This window comes from Penicillium macrosclerotiorum (assembly GCF_028827735.1).
Source record: "Penicillium macrosclerotiorum strain IBT 26536 chromosome Unknown utg000003l_segment0_segment0, whole genome shotgun sequence".
Taxonomy (NCBI): Eukaryota; Fungi; Ascomycota; class Eurotiomycetes; order Eurotiales; family Aspergillaceae; genus Penicillium; species Penicillium macrosclerotiorum.
Window position 1 is genome coordinate 6233670 of NW_026643083.1, and position 18492 is coordinate 6252161.

At 48.1% G+C, this 18492-nt stretch overlaps 7 protein-coding genes across 7 annotated transcripts; 4 read left to right on the forward strand and 3 right to left on the reverse strand.

Annotated features, from left to right (window-relative positions):
• Nucleotides 1-16: 16 nt before the first annotated feature.
• On the reverse strand, nt 17-1151 carry N7462_005145 (SDR family NAD(P)-dependent oxidoreductase; the record flags this gene model as incomplete). The annotated part of the gene is made up of 3 exons (XM_057076870.1): nt 17-174; nt 235-628; nt 699-1151. The coding sequence occupies 3 exons, from the start codon at nt 1149-1151 to the stop codon at nt 17-19; spliced, it is 1005 nt and encodes a 334-aa protein (XP_056936375.1).
• A 223-nt stretch (nt 1152-1374) lies between these two features.
• On the forward strand, nt 1375-1848 carry N7462_005146 (elongin C; the record flags this gene model as incomplete). The annotated part of the gene is made up of 3 exons (XM_057076871.1): nt 1375-1495; nt 1562-1610; nt 1710-1848. 3 exons carry the CDS (start codon nt 1375-1377, stop codon nt 1846-1848), a joined length of 309 nt encoding a protein of 102 aa, XP_056936376.1.
• Nucleotides 1849-6745: 4897 nt separating this feature from the next.
• On the forward strand, nt 6746-7102 carry N7462_005147 (uncharacterized protein; the record flags this gene model as incomplete). The annotated part of the gene is made up of 1 exon (XM_057076872.1): nt 6746-7102. The coding sequence occupies one exon, from the start codon at nt 6746-6748 to the stop codon at nt 7100-7102; it is 357 nt and encodes a 118-aa protein (XP_056936377.1).
• Nucleotides 7103-7365: 263 nt separating this feature from the next.
• On the forward strand, nt 7366-9708 carry N7462_005148 (uncharacterized protein; the record flags this gene model as incomplete). Its single annotated transcript, XM_057076873.1, has 1 exon — nt 7366-9708. The coding sequence occupies one exon, from the start codon at nt 7366-7368 to the stop codon at nt 9706-9708; it is 2343 nt and encodes a 780-aa protein (XP_056936378.1).
• A 403-nt stretch (nt 9709-10111) lies between these two features.
• On the reverse strand, nt 10112-12261 carry N7462_005149 (NAD-dependent malic enzyme; the record flags this gene model as incomplete). Its single annotated transcript, XM_057076874.1, has 8 exons — nt 10112-10440; nt 10515-10882; nt 10948-11214; nt 11271-11404; nt 11464-11592; nt 11644-11847; nt 11910-12131; nt 12190-12261. 8 exons carry the CDS (start codon nt 12259-12261, stop codon nt 10112-10114), a joined length of 1725 nt encoding a protein of 574 aa, XP_056936379.1.
• Nucleotides 12262-13135: 874 nt separating this feature from the next.
• Nucleotides 13136-15379, forward strand: N7462_005150 (ankyrin repeat domain-containing protein; the record flags this gene model as incomplete). Its single annotated transcript, XM_057076875.1, has 1 exon — nt 13136-15379. One exon carries the CDS (start codon nt 13136-13138, stop codon nt 15377-15379), a length of 2244 nt encoding a protein of 747 aa, XP_056936380.1.
• Nucleotides 15380-16342: 963 nt separating this feature from the next.
• On the reverse strand, nt 16343-17229 carry N7462_005151 (CFEM domain-containing protein; the record flags this gene model as incomplete). Its single annotated transcript, XM_057076876.1, has 3 exons — nt 16343-16728; nt 16862-17000; nt 17149-17229. The coding sequence occupies 3 exons, from the start codon at nt 17227-17229 to the stop codon at nt 16343-16345; spliced, it is 606 nt and encodes a 201-aa protein (XP_056936381.1).
• Between the last annotated feature and the right edge of the window lie 1263 nt (nt 17230-18492).

The window sequence follows — 18492 nt, forward strand, 5'->3', positions numbered from 1 at the left end:
AAAAAAGAAAGGAGACTTAGACTGCACTTAGTCCCCCGTCGAGGTTCAGAATGCAGTTGTTGGCATACTCGTTCTGGGCTAGAAAGACTGCTGCATCCGCAATCTCACTTGGATCGCCGAATCGTTGCAGGGGAATCATGGCTTTAAGCTTTTCAGCCTCCCCTGGTGTAAAATCTGAGCCAGTGTTAATGGACATTCATATTTCTTGGAAGTTAGAAAGAAGCCTGGACTCACCAGCAATCATTGGCGTTTCAATATACCCTGGAACAATTGCATTGGAGCGAATGACCACGTCCTTCATTGATGCGGAGGCTTCAACTGCCAAGGATCGTGTTAGGCCCAAGAGGCCAGCTTTTGATGCCGCGTATGGCACCGCACCAGTTCCAGCCTTAAGTGCAAGTAGAGAGGAAATGTTGATGATGCACTTTGAAGAGGCTGGATTGATGGCAGATGAGACCTTTTTATTACGGATTCGACTTCTAATTGCCGCACGCATCAAGGCCCGTGAGGTCAGCATCGCGCCTTCAAGGTTTGTGCGGAGAATCCGAGAGATATCGGCCAATTCAGCCTTAGGAAGAATGCTAGAAACTGAGATTCCGGCAGCATTGACCAGGACATCAACATTTGTCTACAGTATATTGCTCTATTAGCTCAGATTTGTCTTTCAAATTGGTATATAGAAGGCTGAAGTGGCTTACCATCTCCTTTTCCAGTTCACGCATCCACGCGCCTGCTTCTGCGACATCCCCAACAAGAAGCCGGACTTTGTCTGACACAGCTGTTGCCTCATTTCTATTTGAAGACCCACCGTGGGAGTTTGAAAGTTTGGTAGCCGCTAATTGGAGCCGTTGCTCTGACCTGCCAACCAGAATGATTGTTGATGCGCCTTCTTGCAGGAACCTTTCAGCGATGGCGAAGCCGATGCCAGATGTGCCACCGGTGACCATGCATGTTCGCCCTGATAGCCGGTTTGCTGACTGAAAAGATGGAAAGGAGTTATCTCTGTGCGATTGGGTAGAGGACAAGCATCTTCGGACTCTGCTTGCTGTAGAGCCGCCAAGGTATCTTCCGAGGTCACTGGTCGGCCGGGAGTGAATGAGGGGCGACGCGCCAGCTTGCAGACGGGCCCATGGGACAAACAAATTCACCATGATTAAAAATGATTCACATCGACTGCTCTGAATTATTTCTTACTATTCACGGTAAATGGATTAGAAGAATGGTCGCTCTCTCAACCTTGTGCTGCGCTGGAAAACATCGAGCCGTACCTCTGCTTATCGGTTATCGGCATCCGTGCACGGACCCGCTCCCTTCATCTTCTGCCCGCAGTCCATCTGGCTTTGCCCTCCTCGCGACACACGCGATACGTCCATCATGGCCCAGTCCACGCCGTCGGAATATGTGACTCTGGTATCATGTGATGGGTTTGAGTTCATCTTACCCCGCAGTGCTGCCTGCATTTCTGGCACCATCCGCCGCATGCTGGACCCGTCAAGTACGTACCTCTCTGGATCCAGAGCTAGACGACTCAGGCTTTGCTAATGCCTTTGCCCGACAATAGGTAAATTTTCCGAGGCAATCACAGGTCGATGTGTTTTGGAAAACTTAACGTGAGTTTTTCTATGTTGCAAGCAATGCACACTTCTAGAACCTATATTCCTCGCATCTTGTCTATGTTTTGCGACTGACCTGGTTCTCACCCCCAACAGAGGCGTCGTCCTTGAGAAAGTCTGCGAATATTTCCTGTACAACGAGAAGCACAAAGAGCAAACTAATGTGGCTGATATGGATATCCCACCGGAGTTATGTTTGGAGCTCTTGATGGCAGCCGATTATCTTGACACTTGATCACGCGAGGTGTGAATCCCACAATCAATTTCCGGAGTCAGAATTGAGACTCACACAAGAACCTCCTATAGTTCCTGCTTCCTATATATCTCTTGCTATGATTTACGGCGCAATGACATAGGCAAAAGACCTTGACAATGAATTTACACGGAGTTATGGGCCCGTTCGAACGGATGTTCAGATGGGTAGGGTTGCAGCGATTTCATACATGCATGTTTTATTGGAAAATTTTACTTACTGGGACCCAATTCCTGGTTATTTTAAGTCTTTTTTAAGGTCCAGCACTGACAGACCATCCAAGCATCATACATTCGACCTGATGGATCTCCGTGGACGAATGAGTCTAAAATGGATGGCAAACTAATATCTTATGCCCTGGTGACAATTCTCCTGCTTCAACTTCCAAGAGCAGGGGGGTTATTCCGATGGGATACATTATCTTATGCCGTAAAAAAGGTGACGGTAGCACTGCTGCCTCGGGAAGCGATCGGCTCGCGCCGCCCTGAGCTGCATGAAATCGGCCTACCTATAATATATCTTAACAAGGCAAAATGCCATCGAACGTGAAATAAGAATGATTCCTTCTTAGGTCCTGCCTTCCTCTGACCAGCAAATTGTACACGGGGCGCGCAATGAATATTACCCTTTCGAAAATGACTTCTGAACTGTATAGAATTATATGTTGAGTTTGAGACCATTTCTGTTCAATGATGCCCATGTTCGTGGAACTGGACTCTCAGAGTCTATTAGACCAGCGAAATACTTTATTTGAATGTGCAAGTAAGCGCGATTGTTCCTAGCATTGGCCCATGATGATGTTCGATCTTGTCAACGTCTTGAATTAAAAGAGCTTCGCTTGTTGCCTATTTCTGGTGTTCCTGGGATTGAAGGCCAAAATATGACGCTCCGCTATTATGTTCGCTTTTCAAAATACAGTTGTGGTTGAGTTGTCTACTATGTAAAGCTCAATGTGTCCTAGGCTGGTTTAATGCCAGAATGTTGTACTTTATTCTACCAGACCCCATTGCCAACACTAATCATGGCTTACCAGCCTAGCCACACTGTTAAAAATCTCCTACCCCCAAAAACAGTCTAGAATTACTAATATTCGCTTGATGATGGTAAAAACCGACAGTACAATATTGAAGAGAACCAACACTTTCCAGGCAATGAAACAATATTTATACATATAGTATGTACATGATCTCAAGGGATATAAAATGCCTCATTCCAACAAAATCAAGCGAAAGAGGACCTTGTAATCACTGTCCAGCATTGTAGCGTGCGTTGGAACTTCCCCAAATGGGTGAGAGATGAGCTCTGGCAGTTCCAGTTTTCAAATTTTGCCAAAGTCCAGAGATATAGTTTTCACGTGGGCCGTCTTGGGTCCATACAAAGGAGGGTACTGGATCTGTCGGATCCTTTGTAACACACAAAGAAAGACAAGTAGTTGGAGGAGCTGTTTGGAGTGATTCCGAGCTCGATATATTCCTCAATGGGGTCACAATATCCTGATTCTGCAGGCAGCAACCTTGATCCCTTATCAGTTTCGAACGGCTTTTCCCCGCGATGGCATGCAAGGTGTTGATGGCAGCGTCCGATGCAATGATGCAGGATAAATCCCTCGTGATAAAAGTCTCATTTGGTTGGATATGCAATCGGAAGGATATGTGAGCAAGCATCGGCTCATCGTGGTTGAGCATTGGGTGTGAACTAGCATCCGAGCTTTCGGTCCAGAAATTTTCCAAATTGGACACGAAATTCCCAGTCACCTGAATATAACATTGAAGATTAAATAGTCCTAGTAGTTTAATTGCATTGTTACCAATATTCTGGGAGTATGGGCCAGAAATCGACAAAAATGCAAGAAGTTCTTCTGTTGACTCCGGCAACGTAAGGTGATGAAACGAGAAACAGACCTCATTCACTTTACGAATGACTGAATCTTCTTCGAGAGGTGAAGGGATTGGATCCATATCCCAGTCAAAAGCTAAACCTCCTGGCATAGGGGGTATTAGTGGAGATGCTGCAGGGGAATTGATGGTCACTACATTGGTATCGTCCTCTGGGTCATCTATAATCTCGAGAGTGTCCTCTTCGCCAAGGAACCCTCCCAATCGAGATTTTGCATCCGACCAGTCTTCGCCGTCGGTATCACTCTCATCTAGAGTATTGAATGGGGTAACAGACATGCAATATATAACTTCCTTTAAGTAAATGTCCGCAGCCCAGTCGCAAATCATGTCAACTATCAGAAACAGTTGCAATGCACAATCTGCCCGGCGAATATCACCACTCCAAAGTTGGATGATTCTCTATATGAATGTCAGACGTTTCGCAATCAAATTGGTCATAGTACATACTACTCCTCCGCTGTAAGAGGGAATACAGCCATGGATTTTCCAATCCTCGCCTCTGAAGGCCAAAAACCATACCAATGGATGGAAGTTCACTCCTTCCTTCGGTTTTGATATCTGTTTCTGGAAATTCACCAGTTTTCTGATTGGAAAAGCCGTTTGTTTCTCTATCCCAGAGAAGTCAGAGCAATACTCCCCTGACTTTGCCTCAAGGATAAGGAAAGGGAACAAGACATGATCATCAGTGTCCAGTGGGGAGCAAGAAATTCCTGCTGAGGTTTCCAAAGCATGGCTTAATGGAGAATTCTCTCCTTTCAAAAGCCCGAGAACATAATCCGGGTTTCTCCTTCCATCTGCGGGGATCGACGGGTCTGATATGCTTGGCTCGTGTATTCCTGCGAATATCCTGCGACCATCTGAATAAGGAGACTGGTGAATATGGATAGTGAGCATGCCATCTCATCAAGTCTAAGACATAAAGCTGCAGCAATAGATTCACCTGTATTTCATGGCCAAATTCATTGCCGTTGCAGTTGCACATTGACCTGCTAGATCGTAAATGGGAAAGTTCAGATACAGCCCTTTGGCACACAGGCTGAGCTTGGAAATCAGCTTTCCATTGACGTCCTTTACACCGGAAACTGGTTTAACACTCTGTTAGGCTGATTATGGCCATAAATGAACACTTAACCACGCACCAAAACAGGTCTTCCTTGAAGCGTTTTAAAACCAATCTTTCTGTCGCACTCCTCCAGTCCCGCTCATTTGCACGTATTTTACGACATTGAACAGCCTCATCCATTAGTTCATTCGTGTCTCGGATGATTTTGTTCATCTGAACCCATCTTTGTGCCCCTTCACACAGTTTCATCTTGCAATAGTATTCTTCGTAGTTCACTCTTTCGATTTGGCGAATGATTGTAAAAAGAGAAACATATTGGGCAGGCCATTTGTCAGCACGCAGTGGGCCTTCGAAGCAGATATTGTGTTTTGCTATCAAATCCCGAGCTTCTTTCTTGGTCTGCTTTCTTCTTCGTCCGGGCCTATTCTCCATGAGTAATTGGTGGATGTGAGTCCCGTGTAGAGCGGTGAAGTGGAAAAAAAGTTGAAAGGATTTTTATCAGAAGAACTGGTATTATATATGGCATATGGGACTGACCAGTTCTTGAGCTAATGTAAGGGGTTACAGCCATGCGTTAATTTTCAGCCATGCTGCAGTGTACTTTGGTAGTCTGCCTTGCGTTCCCAAATGTCTTCAGGGTTCTATTTACTAGAAATCCCGTACGTCCCAAGAAGAATATTATCCGTGACTGGACGTATTAGATGGCAACCATACGTTATTCGAATCTTGCTTTCCCTCCAAGACTGGAGTAGCCAACTGGAAATTCAGAATAGCCATTTGCTCTGTCACGATAGATGAACATTTTGGAAGTCCTGTTTACATGGAGCGGCCCCCAATATGCTGTGGGGCGAAGCTAGGCAGTGCCCTATCAGCTGGACTTGCTGCGCACCATTAAGAGGCCGCGACTAGCCACCTGGAGATAGATTGCAGGGATAAATGTAACTAAATAAGGGTGGACACGTCTTTGTCTGTTTCAAACCATGTTAGGCAAAAATGTATGGACAGTAAGCGTTCGTTATTATTTGGAATAATGAGATACATGCCCCACTTATCTCGCCGCCAGTTGGCAGCACGTTCGGTAGGTATCTTGGTATTTAAAAGATCTGGCAGCGAATCTGGTAGGCGATCTGCTATAGAGGAAACCAAATCACTGTTTTTGGTGTTCTGAATGTTTAGGAGAGTGGTCCTGCGTGGAGCTACAAAAGGCTAGTAGTTCCTGCTCAGGAGCAATCCCGGATCATCCAGGGAGTACACGGAATTACTGGGTCAAATATCACGTGGCAATTCGATGCGGAAATTCTGGTAGAAAGGACGCCTCTGTTGGTAGTAACTGTAGCCGTTTTTGGCACAAGATTTACCGATTCCAAGCGATGTGGTGAAATAAGCAAATTTGTTATAGGCAAATATATGTTGTTATCTTTGTGCTAAGCTTATCGTAGAATAGAATGGTGTTAGCATGATCCAATACGCGGCCAATGAGTGGAGCGGTCAGAACTAAAATACCAATGACCACAGTCTTTGCAGACCTTCGGGACTACCGGTGTGCCTTTCAAGAGTTGCCAGCTATTGAAAAGACCCTTAATCTCATGGTGAACCCGCAGCAACTATCCGCGCTTCAGTAGAAGTCACTCCAATTTCCCCGGTCTATATGCTGACTCAGCCGGAAGGGGAACCCGCTCGCCAGTGGACGGTTCCTCCCAACTCTACTCTCCTTCGATGGACTCTTCGCAGGAGCTGAGCTCACTGTGATATCCAGGTTTAATGCCAACTCCTGGCTTTTTCTACGATACTGACCACTTCGTTTGCTCTCGTTGAACGCGAGTGCGGTGGTGCGGGGCCCCTCCCCATTGCATCTTCCCCGGATCCCAGATCGGACCCTCGATAGCGGTCACCGATAGAGGAACAACTGACGCCCAATATGACCGGGGTCCTTGGCCCTTCCTCCATGCCGAGCACGTCTGCTGCACCTTTTGCTCAGAACATAAATAACACCGTTTCCGCAACTTCCGTCACCGCGTTGATCCCTTCCCCACGCGAACTATTCACACTTCCCTTCCGTGTCCTCAATCAAGCCGAAAACTTCGCATTCAACACTATTCCCCGACATATTGCGCGACTAGCAGGAGTTCATGATCTTACTATGAGTCTCTGGAGCGGAAGAGCGCCTGCCGCAGGTGAGCCTGGGCTGGCAGGACATGCGGTGGCGGCAGCATCGCAGGCGGCAGCGAATGCGGCGGGCGAAAGGGGTTGCACAAGCTGCTGGGACTGGAGATAGCTGGTATGTAACTGAGTTTCTGCAGACCATACGGAAGGTTGGGGGATTTTTTGGGTACTTGACTAGTGTATGGTCATTTGCATGCCTGATGGAGGTGAGTACACTCTGCTCTTAGGGTGCATCCGCATATTGCTGAAGAAGAACAGGCTTTAATTCTCAACCGAATCACTATCTACGCATCTACCCGGCGGCACCTACGACTCGGTTGGGAGAGGCGACTAGCGTTACGCATCATACCGATCCTGTTATTCGTCTCCCAGATCATGACGCTGTTGCGCGGAATTCGATGTCAGACGTCTCCCGCTTACCCTGAAATGCGATACGGAAAGCCTGGAAAAGCCCTGATATTCGACTATGCCAGTGGCGGAGGTGCTCTTCATTCGTTGAGCTCAAGACTCATGCCATGGGAATCTGACGCGCAAGCCTGCAGCTCTGTGAAAATGGGTCGTGCCTTCGGCAGCTCGGATGTCCCTTTTGGCTCTTTTTCGCTACTCTGGCCAGTATTCCTAATGCTCTGTCTAAGCCATTTTGTTGAGACACTTTCCTGCGCTCTTCAGGGCCGTCCCGTGATGACAGAGACTGGTATGTCAATATTTGAACACTCTCTTGCTTTTGCAGAGGCAGAGTCCATGATCGGGAAGTCGATCGGGCTTGGGTTATTCGGGCTACCAAAACAAAGTCCTCTCGGCGAAGGAGGATCTGGGGAAGGCTCAAGTTCCGCCTTGAAGCTTCTCACTAGGGCGCAGGTCCTAGAACGAATGAACGTCACCCCAGAACTGCTACTCATCGTCCTGCTCTCCTGTTGCAATAGTCTTTCCTCACATATTCTTGATGTTTTTGGAAAGCAGAGTCGGTATCGCCTTTTCAACACGGCTCTATGGGGTATTGGCTTTATGGCTGCTATGTCATGGGGCTTGGAGAGCGGCCCACCTGTGAGTACCGAGACGGGTGTTCTGAAATTTCCAACGGTCTGCATAGTTGGTTTCATCCCCCACCTTCTGGTTCTACTCGGAATTATAATTTGCCTTACGATCTATGGATTGGCACTGGTTATCACCGCCTTCTCGATGCCCTTTGAAGAAAATCAACCTGTTTCGCTTCGGGAACGATTCATGCTGGCTCATGAAAACATGCAAGGTTCCAACCAGATTCGCAATATCCGTGTCAATAGACATGAAGACTTCTATACGACTTTGCTTCGTATTGGATACGTTGCTCTGACAGCGGCCAGCGAGGCGGTATTCTTGAATGAAGGCAAGGCAGTCATTGCGAGACAGATGACTTGGCTGGAGAAGGACAGGCTTGCAGAAATTGAAGCCTCTCGGCAGAGAAACTCGTCTTATGGAAACTGGCCAAATCAATCTGATACGCCTTCCTTCGAAGCCGTGGGCTATGGTAGTTTCGACTTGCCTGAACAACTCGAAACATGGGAGAGTGGATACGGCCGAGAAAAGAAGATTGAGAAGCCGAAGAATGGTTCCAGGGCAGCGCGACCGCAAGCTGAACTTGGCGGGGTGGGTGCAGTTCGAGCATCAGTCAGGTTATGGCATGGCCTGTCATTCTTTCGCGCGATATTTTGGCTTATTCTGCGGTGGACTGCGTTCGGATTCAGTCGAGTCCTTGATCGACTGGGAATCAACTATCGTCCACAGTGGCTGAAACGGCTGTCCAGAAAGCGCAAAGACAAAGCGGCACTCAAGAAAACTCTGCCATCTGGATCAGTTGACTTTTGGGTTCTCACTGATGATGGAGAACTCGAGTTACCTGAGGACTATGAGTTTGATGTCGAGCTAGAAATGCGGAAGCGGGAACGTTCAGGCAGACTCGACTGGGAAGGCACTGATGAACGGCGACTCGATGACAAGCTATACACCTGGTGGAAGATCGGAGGATCATGGGGCAACCAAGATCACACCGCTGACTACAACCCTCCTATAGAGGAGGATGATGATACCACGAGTGTTTTGTCCATGTCCACCAATGTCTCTGAATCTGAATGGGAAGATTATCCCTCAGAAGGTCGCCGCACGCCCACACAGTCCAACCCATTCCCAGCCTTCTCCCGAGAAGGCTCGCCTCTTCAGGACTCATTCATGGATATCAGCAGCTTTGCTCGACTTCTTGATCCCCAGGATCGTGAAAGTCGAGAAGAAGCCCGTATCCTTGCTGCGCACCTTAACCCGAGCCAAGACTTAGGTCGCATCATGACTCGAAGTCGATACCAGCAGCAGGTTGAAAAAGACAGATCCCGAGTTCTTCTATCTTCTCGCCTCCACCATCACGCCGCTACGCAGCTCAGCAACGATAAACGCAAACCGTCGGCCGAGGAAGAGAGTGAGATGCTTGAGCGACTTATCCTTTCACGTCGGGCCGAAATGTCTGCCAGCTCCGACCCCAACACGTGGGAATCCGGAGCCACAGGCCTAGGTCCAAACGGACCTCCATGTGTGGTTTGCCAAACAAACCCACGGTCGATTATCACCTGGCCGTGCCGTTGCCTGTGCATCTGCGAGGACTGCCGTGTTAGCCTTGCTATGAATAATTTCGGTAGTTGTGTGACCTGTCGGCAGGATGTTGGCGGCTTCATGCGATTATGGGTTCCATGATTGACAGTGTTGATACGTATTGCTTCTTTTCTCTTTCCTCTCGTTTATTTTCTACATTCAGTTCTATAAGATATCCGCATTGACAGCGTGTAATATATTGCATTTACATTTTTTTGGGAGAATCGGGCTTGGATAACCTTATAGAGTTCGTGGCTGGTGGCTCAAGTCCCATCGAGACCTACATGCTAGTCTTGAGTTCCTGCACAAATTCATCACAATTTCTAAACTTCGATTCAATCAAGACTGCTGAACATTCATAGCACCTTGGTGCTGCTTTCTGCCAATTCTCCGTCCAGTTCCACCCTACCTGGTAATTGAATAATGTGTGCTAAAAATGCAAATAGTTTGAGTACAATATTATCTTGCCAATGTAATAACCATCAAGATTGAAAATTACAACCCATTACTCTCTAACTAGAGGAAGGTATACAGCTTGCCACATCTGTATTTGAATCCACTCTCGGAGCTCATTGGCATCATGAGGGATACCTTCCTCCTGGGCTAGTCCTTCATCCACAGCACACTTGATTACCCCAGCAGCAATCTCGACACTGATTTCTCGCACATCTTCCACATCGGGCAAGAGGGGCCGATTAGGATCCTCCAGCGCAGGTGATCGAGCTTTAAGTGCTTCCACAGCGGCGACAAGCATCTTCTTGGAAACCAAACGGCTTCGAGATAGGACAGCTCCGAGGCCAATTCCAGGGAAGCAGGTTGAGTTGTTGCATTCCGCTGACCAAGATTTATGTGTCATGATTAGTTGAGGGCTGGAATTAGTCAAAAACTACTTCGGAAATAATGCTCACCAATCTCGTACGTTGCACCCCCATACTCAACAGGAGGAAAAGGACTGCCAGTTGCAACGAGGCATTTTCCTCCGGTCCATTCATATATATCCTGCGGCTGGGCTTCATGAAGACGAGTTGGGTTACTTAGCGGGAAAACGATAGGCCTTTCAACATGTTTGGTCATTTCTCGAATTATCTCCTCTGTAAATGCCTTAGGTCGAGTTGATGTCCCAATCAGAACATGAGGCTTGACCTGCTCAACAACAGAAAGGAGATCATGTTGTTTCCCTGATGGCCACTCGGCATCGTCTCTTGCAAAAGATGCCTGGGCTGGTGTTAATTCTGCTCCGTGGGACCTGAGCAGGAGGCCGGGTTTATCGAGGCACCTGCATGTTGCACATGGGTTAAGATTTGAAAATATGTCAAAGGATGGTCATTCATTAAGCCATACCATATTTGTTTTGAGGCGTCGGACTTAGGTTTGTGAGTCTCTGTCGCTATGGTATCGGCGATCTGATCGGCAATACCAGTTCCAGCTGTTCCTGAGCCATAAATGACCACGCGGACGTCGTCCAAATTTACCTGGCTGACGTGCAGGGCGGCCATCATCGCAGCCAGAGTCACACAGCCAGTGCCCTGAATATCATCATTAAAACAGGGGATCTGAGACTGGTATCGGTCCAGAATTCTTCGTGCGTTTCCAAGGCCAAAGTCCTCACTGACTTGATTAGTAGAGTGTAAACCACTATTTTGCTGCCTTTCGTGGGTACTCACAAATGAATATAGGCTTTGGGAAATCGCTTTCTAGCAGCCTGGACAAAATTATCCACGAAATGGTCGTATTCCTCGCCCCGAACTCGACGCTGTCGCAGCCCAAGATAGAGTTCATCGTTGAGCAACTCCTCATTCTGTAGATAAAATTCAGCCCGGGGATCCTGTCAGTTGTGAAATTTCCGAGATTATATACATTTGTTCCGCAATCCAGGACAACCGGTAGCTGTCGAGCTGGATGAATTCCAGCACAAAGGGTGGTTATCACTAGCTTGGCGACAGAAATGAGGATTGCTCCGACTCCGTGGTCACCAATCCCAAGAATCTATTCTCCACATTCAGCATTGTCCGTCTAAATTTTCATCACAAAACATACCTCCTCCCCATCACTAACCACAATGTAATCGATATCTTCTGCATTGCCAAAGTTCGAAAGAGACTTGTCCATGGAGTCTTCATCTCGAATATTGAGAAAGCATCCCTCGGGCTTTCGAAAGAGCCGTGAATAATTCTGAATAGCGTCTCCCTCAGTGGGGGTGTAGATAATGCTGAACATTTCTTTGAGGTGAGTTTGTAGAAGCTGGTCGAATGAGCCGGTCAAAATTCAAACCTCCTCTGATCTCCTCTTTGTTTGACACGGACCTTGTAGTAGAGCACCTCATTCTGTGCCTTCATACTAGCCATGAATGTGTTCTTGGCCAGGTCGTTGTCGCGGCTGATATACTGCTGGTAGGCACGCTCAACTTGTTCATCGAGGGTCTGAATATTAGGTGGAAGCAGACCATGTAGTTTGAAAACAGTGCGCTCGTTCTCTGGGAAGGCAGATCCTTTATTGAATTGAGAAGACTGGAGCAGTAGTGGCCCCTGCTCGAATTGAGCATCATGAAGGAGATACTGATATATGGCAGGATTAGGCACTCACCTCAAACGGGCATTCCAAGGGTCCTGAGAATGCTCGACGCAACATTTTGAACTGAGATGTAGGAGTCGCCATGGTTCTAATAATCGTACCACAGTGCAGGGAGACGTTATCTGAGCGGGGGTGTAGATAAGGCTGTTCGTTGTAGCTACCAGCGTCTGGGTTCTCTTTGAGACGCAGGTTGTATAGCAGAGCAGCGTAGATGGAAGAAGAAAAACCACCGATTCAGGGCGAGAGGAAAAGAGGAATCTCACTGGCAGGGCTCTCGAGAGATAACGAAAAGCTTGGTAGTTGACTCGGCGAATTCGATGCTGATGTCATTTGGCGCATGGTTACGCGGTGGGGCGCCACATTCGTCCTGCATTCTTATCCGTACTACGAAGCTCCAAAACAATACGCAGCATCCCAACCACCTGATGTCCTTTGTTGTAGAGATTATAAATTAGTAGAGAGCGGAAGGCGATAGTAGAATCGACAGGTGAAAAGGATAGAGAAATTGTGTATATACGCTTCATAAAAGCCTTGCGGTAAACCAGATAATCAAAATCAACAGGCTATGCATTTCTTTTGACATCGAATTCGTACACTCGGTATCTATAGATTTGCATATATCTGTATATTTGTGAGAGCTTCTCTTGATTTTATGTCACATGTTATAATATTCTAGACCCCTAGACCTGACCAGCATCTATCATGGATTGTCCAGTGTGGGTGCTTTATTGAATAAGAGAATTTATTATGGTCGATTGTCAAAAACACCTTCATCTCCAATGTATCACATAAAAAATTCTTTCACCCTTCTTTCAAACCAAACTAGGTCATCTTTGTTTATCATCCTCACAAAGCTTCCTCTGTGTTTTCTCCTTCCTCCACCTCTCTCCCACGCTCTCTCCAGCCAACACAAATTCAACAGACCGAATCGTCTCATATTCATAAAATGGCATTCCGAATGACATGCACAAGCTGGCGAACGCTCTCAGATCTCCCAGTTGAGCTTTTGTTGATGATTTCTGAGTACCTGGACTACATCTGTGACCTCAACTCCATGACACAGGTCAGTCGTCGTGTTCACCAGGTACTCGCCCCTCACCTGGATGCGCAACTCAGAGGCAATCACCGCTTTTGCTCAAACATATGGCTCCAAAATGCGGCTGAAAAAGGAAATGTGCATGGCGTACGCAGAGTAATGGAAGCCAGAGGTGATATCTACGAGAAATACGGCATGTCAAACGAATCGTTGATTTGCGCAGCAGAGAATGGCCACAGTGACTTAGTTGCTATATTGGTCAACTACGGTCTTGAGCCTGATGCACCGTTTTCTCAGTGGCAAGGATCAGCCTGTCGCCCAGCTGGAAAGAATCTTGACTGTTCCTATTTAATTCAACCTTTGATTGCGGCATGTAGAACTGGACAGTTGGCAGTTGTTGAAATTTTGATCGGCTATGTGATCAACCTGAAGGACCCTCAAGCCACAGCCGGGCTTGGGGTGTGTCTGGAACAGGCCGTTCAAAACGATCACATATCGGTAATGGAACTCCTCCTGAAAGAGGGATGTGATCCCAATGTGAAAGACTTTTTGGGGCGGAATGCGCTCAGCCAAGCTGCCAAAAAGGACCTGAGTCTCGTCAAAAGGCTTATGGAGGCCGGTGCAGACCCCTTCTTTCCACGATGGGCATCCAGCCTCTTTTCTCCGCTCCTGGTTGCGTTGCAAGTTGGTAATTTGCCCGTCATTGAATACTTGCTGGAAAAAGGGCTCAAGTCAAAACGACGACGAATTCCGTGGGGAAACATCTGTCGTGACTTTTACGAAACAGCAGAAACCCATCCTAGAGCTGCTGAGCTCCTTCTAAAGTTCATCAATATCGAAAGGGCCATGAAAGGCAGACCAAAGGCGATCAGGAGGTATTTCATAGAGGGAGTTGTGGCTGGTGGCTTTTTGCCTTCTATGAAGACGATCCTCCATGATTACCATCTTAAAGACAGCGAGAAATGGCTTTGCCTCATCAAGGCGATTGAGAAGCGGCAAATCCCAATGCTCAACCTGCTTCTTGAAAACGGCGTTAGACCACCATCGAGAGAAAAAATCTTGGTCCGCGCCGTAAGCAGCGGCTCGACCGAGGTGGTGAAACTGCTACTCCTTGTCGTGAACAAGTCCATGGCCCAACACGACTACTCTGCGGCCCTTCTATCGGCCGTTAAATCAAGAAATCTATCAATGACTCGGTTACTTTTGAAGCACAGAACAGAAACCGCTTCGGTATTCGGTGTTCTGGGTCCCTTTCTTGAAGCAGTCAGTTCCGAAGATCTACCAATGGCGCGGTTGTTTTTAACCTGGGGACTAAGTATCAAGTCACTCGAGTCACTCGACGATTACTCAAGCGCCGTTCTCAAGGCAGTTCACTCTGGAGATCTACCGATGGTGCGGCTCTTGGTGAAGCACGGGCTCCAGATTGAGTCCATTCAGATGCGCCGGTCACTATCTTTAACGTTCAGTGCCATTGCAGGGGGGTCAGGGATGTTGAAACTTTTGATGAAAAAGGGAATTTCTCTCAAACTGGCTGATAGTACAAATTTAAAGGTAATTGAGACGGCCTTGTGGAAAATTGATGTTGCTGGCCTGAAAATATTTCTGGAAGCAGGCATGAACGCAAATTCCTGGTCAACTATCAACTACTTGGGTAACAATGGCGCAGAATCTCTGCCATATGTCGCAATTGTTGCAACCCTCGAAGAACAAAGTGTTGCCGAAGGAGCTGTTGATCTTTTGCTTGAACATGGAGCAGCTATTGATGGGTTTGGCCCTCCTGAGACCTTCGGGAATGCTCCAAAGAAAACAGCACTTATGAAATTAGCTTGCAGCTCGGACCATACGAAAAACGCTCGGGCGATGAAGTGCCGCGCGGCTAAACTTCTTTTGCGAAAAGGCGCAGATCCTTTCTCTGCTGACATCAATGGAAACACAGCTTTCAGATTGGCTGTGAAGAATGGGTTTTTGGGTATGATCAAGGTCTATTTAGAATTCTTCGATGAGCAGAACGTCCCATTTGAGAAATTTCAGGATGACATATGGGCTGGTGTGAACCGCAGTCTACCGTGTCTGAAGGGCCAGCTGTCGTTGTTCTTTTCAGAAACCTCCCGATTTCTCTATCGTCATTACTGGAGGAAGGTCCACCCATGTCCAGAGGAGCGATGACGATGAAATATCTGTGAATGGAGCTTGAAAGAATGCAGTGTGCATTCTGGAGCATTTTTGAATTTTGTATTTGGTTCGAATCTGGTCTTTATTACAAATCCTTAAACCTTTGCCCGCCAGTATCATTAAGTCGTGGGCCCAGTTCATTCAGAATTAAAAAACACAGACATATCCGAGCCCCGTCGCTGCAAGTTTCCCAGCAAAGGATATCACATAAGTAGGACCCATAGCTAGAAGGACGTGCATGAGCCTTGTATACTTCCCACATTTCCAAAGGCGTGGGTGAGTCCGATAGCAGCCGCTCGTTTAGCTGGTGACCGGGGAATGGCATGGGAGATCCATGCAAGAGCTAGAAACCGGAGACGTAGCCGATTAAATAATAAAAAAAGCATCCATTCATATCACCCATTGAAGTTACTCATTTGTCATCAAACACAGTGAAACATATCGCGGGGCAGTCGTTGCTGCTGTCATAGCGATAAAGTAGCCGACGATGCACGAAGCGGAAGTAGTGAAAGAAAATCCCTTCCTTGTCTGGTCTGCGTGGTACATATTGAAAAACGATATAATTACAGCAAATACCCAGAGAGAACCCGTGAGTAGACGCGTCATGGTGATACCATAGCCCAGAGCCTCTTTCAAGCCATGTTAGTTATATCTCAGGGAGTTCTTGTTCAAAGAGTCTACATCAAAACAAAGAACATAAACCTCTCGAATGAATCTGATATATTAAGCGTATCTCAACTAAGCGTATCTCAACTATACATAAACTCGCACCAGAGGAAACAAACCCCATCAAAGTATCTCTTGGACCAATCCAGGTCAGGCATCATTTCTTTCCGTTCCAAGAACTCTAGCAAAGAGAGAAAAGAAATCTTGAGAGAAAAGATACCAGACTAGATACCAAAGACACAGACAGAGAGACCCGCCCCAATGGCACCATTAAGGGTAAGCTAGCTATATTTACAGGATATAAGCAGCGGCAGCAGCAACGGCCGCAACACCAGCCAGGTTGCCCTTGGCGGCGACGGCAGCGCCGGTCCAGACAGCGGTGGAGGTGCCGGAGGCGCCGCCGCTGGTCTTGGTGACGAGTGGGGTGGAGGTACCCGCCGGGGTAGACGAGCCGGCGCTGGAGCTGCCGGTGGGAACGGAAGTACCAGTCGCGGAGGCGGTGGTGGTGGCGGGGGTGGAAGACTCAGAGCTGCTGCTGCCGCTGCTGGAGGCGGAGGAGGAGGCGCTGCTGCTAGCGCTGCTGCTAGCGCTGCTCTCGGAGGTGGTAGTCTCAATTGGGGGAACGGAGATGGGGTGGCCAGCGGCAGAGCACTGAGAGACGACGACGTTGGAGACGGCTGTTCACAGAGAATGATTAGAATACATAGAGGCAGTTGAGGGTGTTGTAGACAGGTAGGTTTATGTGTAGTTGACGATGGGATAGTGGGTAAGGAGTAGTTTAGCGGTGGGAGGCGGAGACGGATTACATACAGATCTGGTCGGCAACGTCGCAGGCCTTCTCAACGCAAGGAGTCACGCTGCTGACAAGCTCAGTCTTCTGGCAGTGGCAGGCGAAGTCGGTCAGGTCCGAGCAACCATCACTGGTCAGGGCCGAAACGAAGCAGTTGAGCTAAGAGGAGGGTTAGTGAAACAAATTCCGGAGAAACAAATTCCGGAGAATAAAACTATGGTGATAGTTGCTCCCGAAGTTTGTCTGACGGGTTACACCATGCATCATGTGCACATTGTATATCGCGAGGAACATGAAGATATCTTACCGAGCAAGTGGGGACGTCGGGCAGCTGAGCATTGGCCAGGCCGGCAGCAACGAGGGCAATCAGGGTGGTGGAGAACTTCATGGTGACTGATTGAAGGCTGATAAATGAATAACAACGTTGATGATATAGATGCGTGCCGGAAACGACAGTCGAAGACTAATATAACGAGTGGGTTGACAACGGGGAGAAGCAAGAAGCCGAGTGTATGGGACGGAGGTCCCCTTTTTATAAGCTTCAGTGCGAGATACTCTATACTTCCCGTGCGAGAGAGGGAGGGGGGAGGATCATCTCTGCTCGTCCAATCTCTCCTCCCCATTAAACCCTCAGGGTCGTACCCACGCCCCATCACATGTTGTTGCTGAACCCTGACAGTATCGAGACGGGTCCCCGGCCGCGGTTGACTCAGAATCCTTCTCCGTCCGCCACTGGGAATCGACTGATGGAGTTAGTCCAATTTCCTTTCATTTACAGGGCTAGGGTCTTGGTCCCTCCTCCGGATGCTCGTGTGTGGGGCCAAGCCCCGATGGCGACGCCGGACCCTGGTCCAGTTTCAGGCGAGAGGAGGCGTTTGTGAGTAGACATGGCTGATTTGGGTTTAGTGGTCCAGTGTTTTGGGCTTGAGGGTCCCGTTCAGGATCTATGTTTGGCTGTGGAGACCCCGGGCCCTGCCGAATCCAGGCTAGACGAGGGACCACCAAGTGAAAAAAAACTTGGGGTTTGGAGCAGACATAGGCGATCTTGGCTCACTAATTTGGTAGGCTCTAGGCCCAGTTGCCCCTTCTGGGCGCCCCGTTACACGACCAGGATTTGGAGGAGGGTCGAGGAGAGTACATATCAAGGTACATGTCATTTCCAGCCGGCCGAGCATTAGTGGCTACGGGTATGAGGCCAGAAAATCGAGTGGCGGTCAAACGATGGGAGACTATAGGGAGTTTACGCTATAGAGATTTGAACATCTAGGAAGAGCTGAAAAGAGCGGTAGCATGTAGCACCACGCAGTTACGTGCAGCCGCGGATGCAGATCTCCACTGCTACAACACCCGGTAACATAATCTCCCTGCCTAGTGTGCGGTATCTCGACCAGAAGCTAGTATCGCTCCCAGGTGCGGGAGATTATTGTGATGCGTTATGGGATGTGATGCATGTTTGTGTAGTAGTATTTTAAGTGTTGGTACGGATTCAAATTGCCTGGTGAGCGATGTGAGTCCGGCAGGCGATGCCAGAAGGCGGTTACAAGACATAGAATACAGCACTAGGATGGCGTGAACTCCACAGAATGACGCGGGTGATTCTCGGCGTCCCTGCGCGAGGAAACAGGACTCTGTCCACAGGGAAACGAAAGAA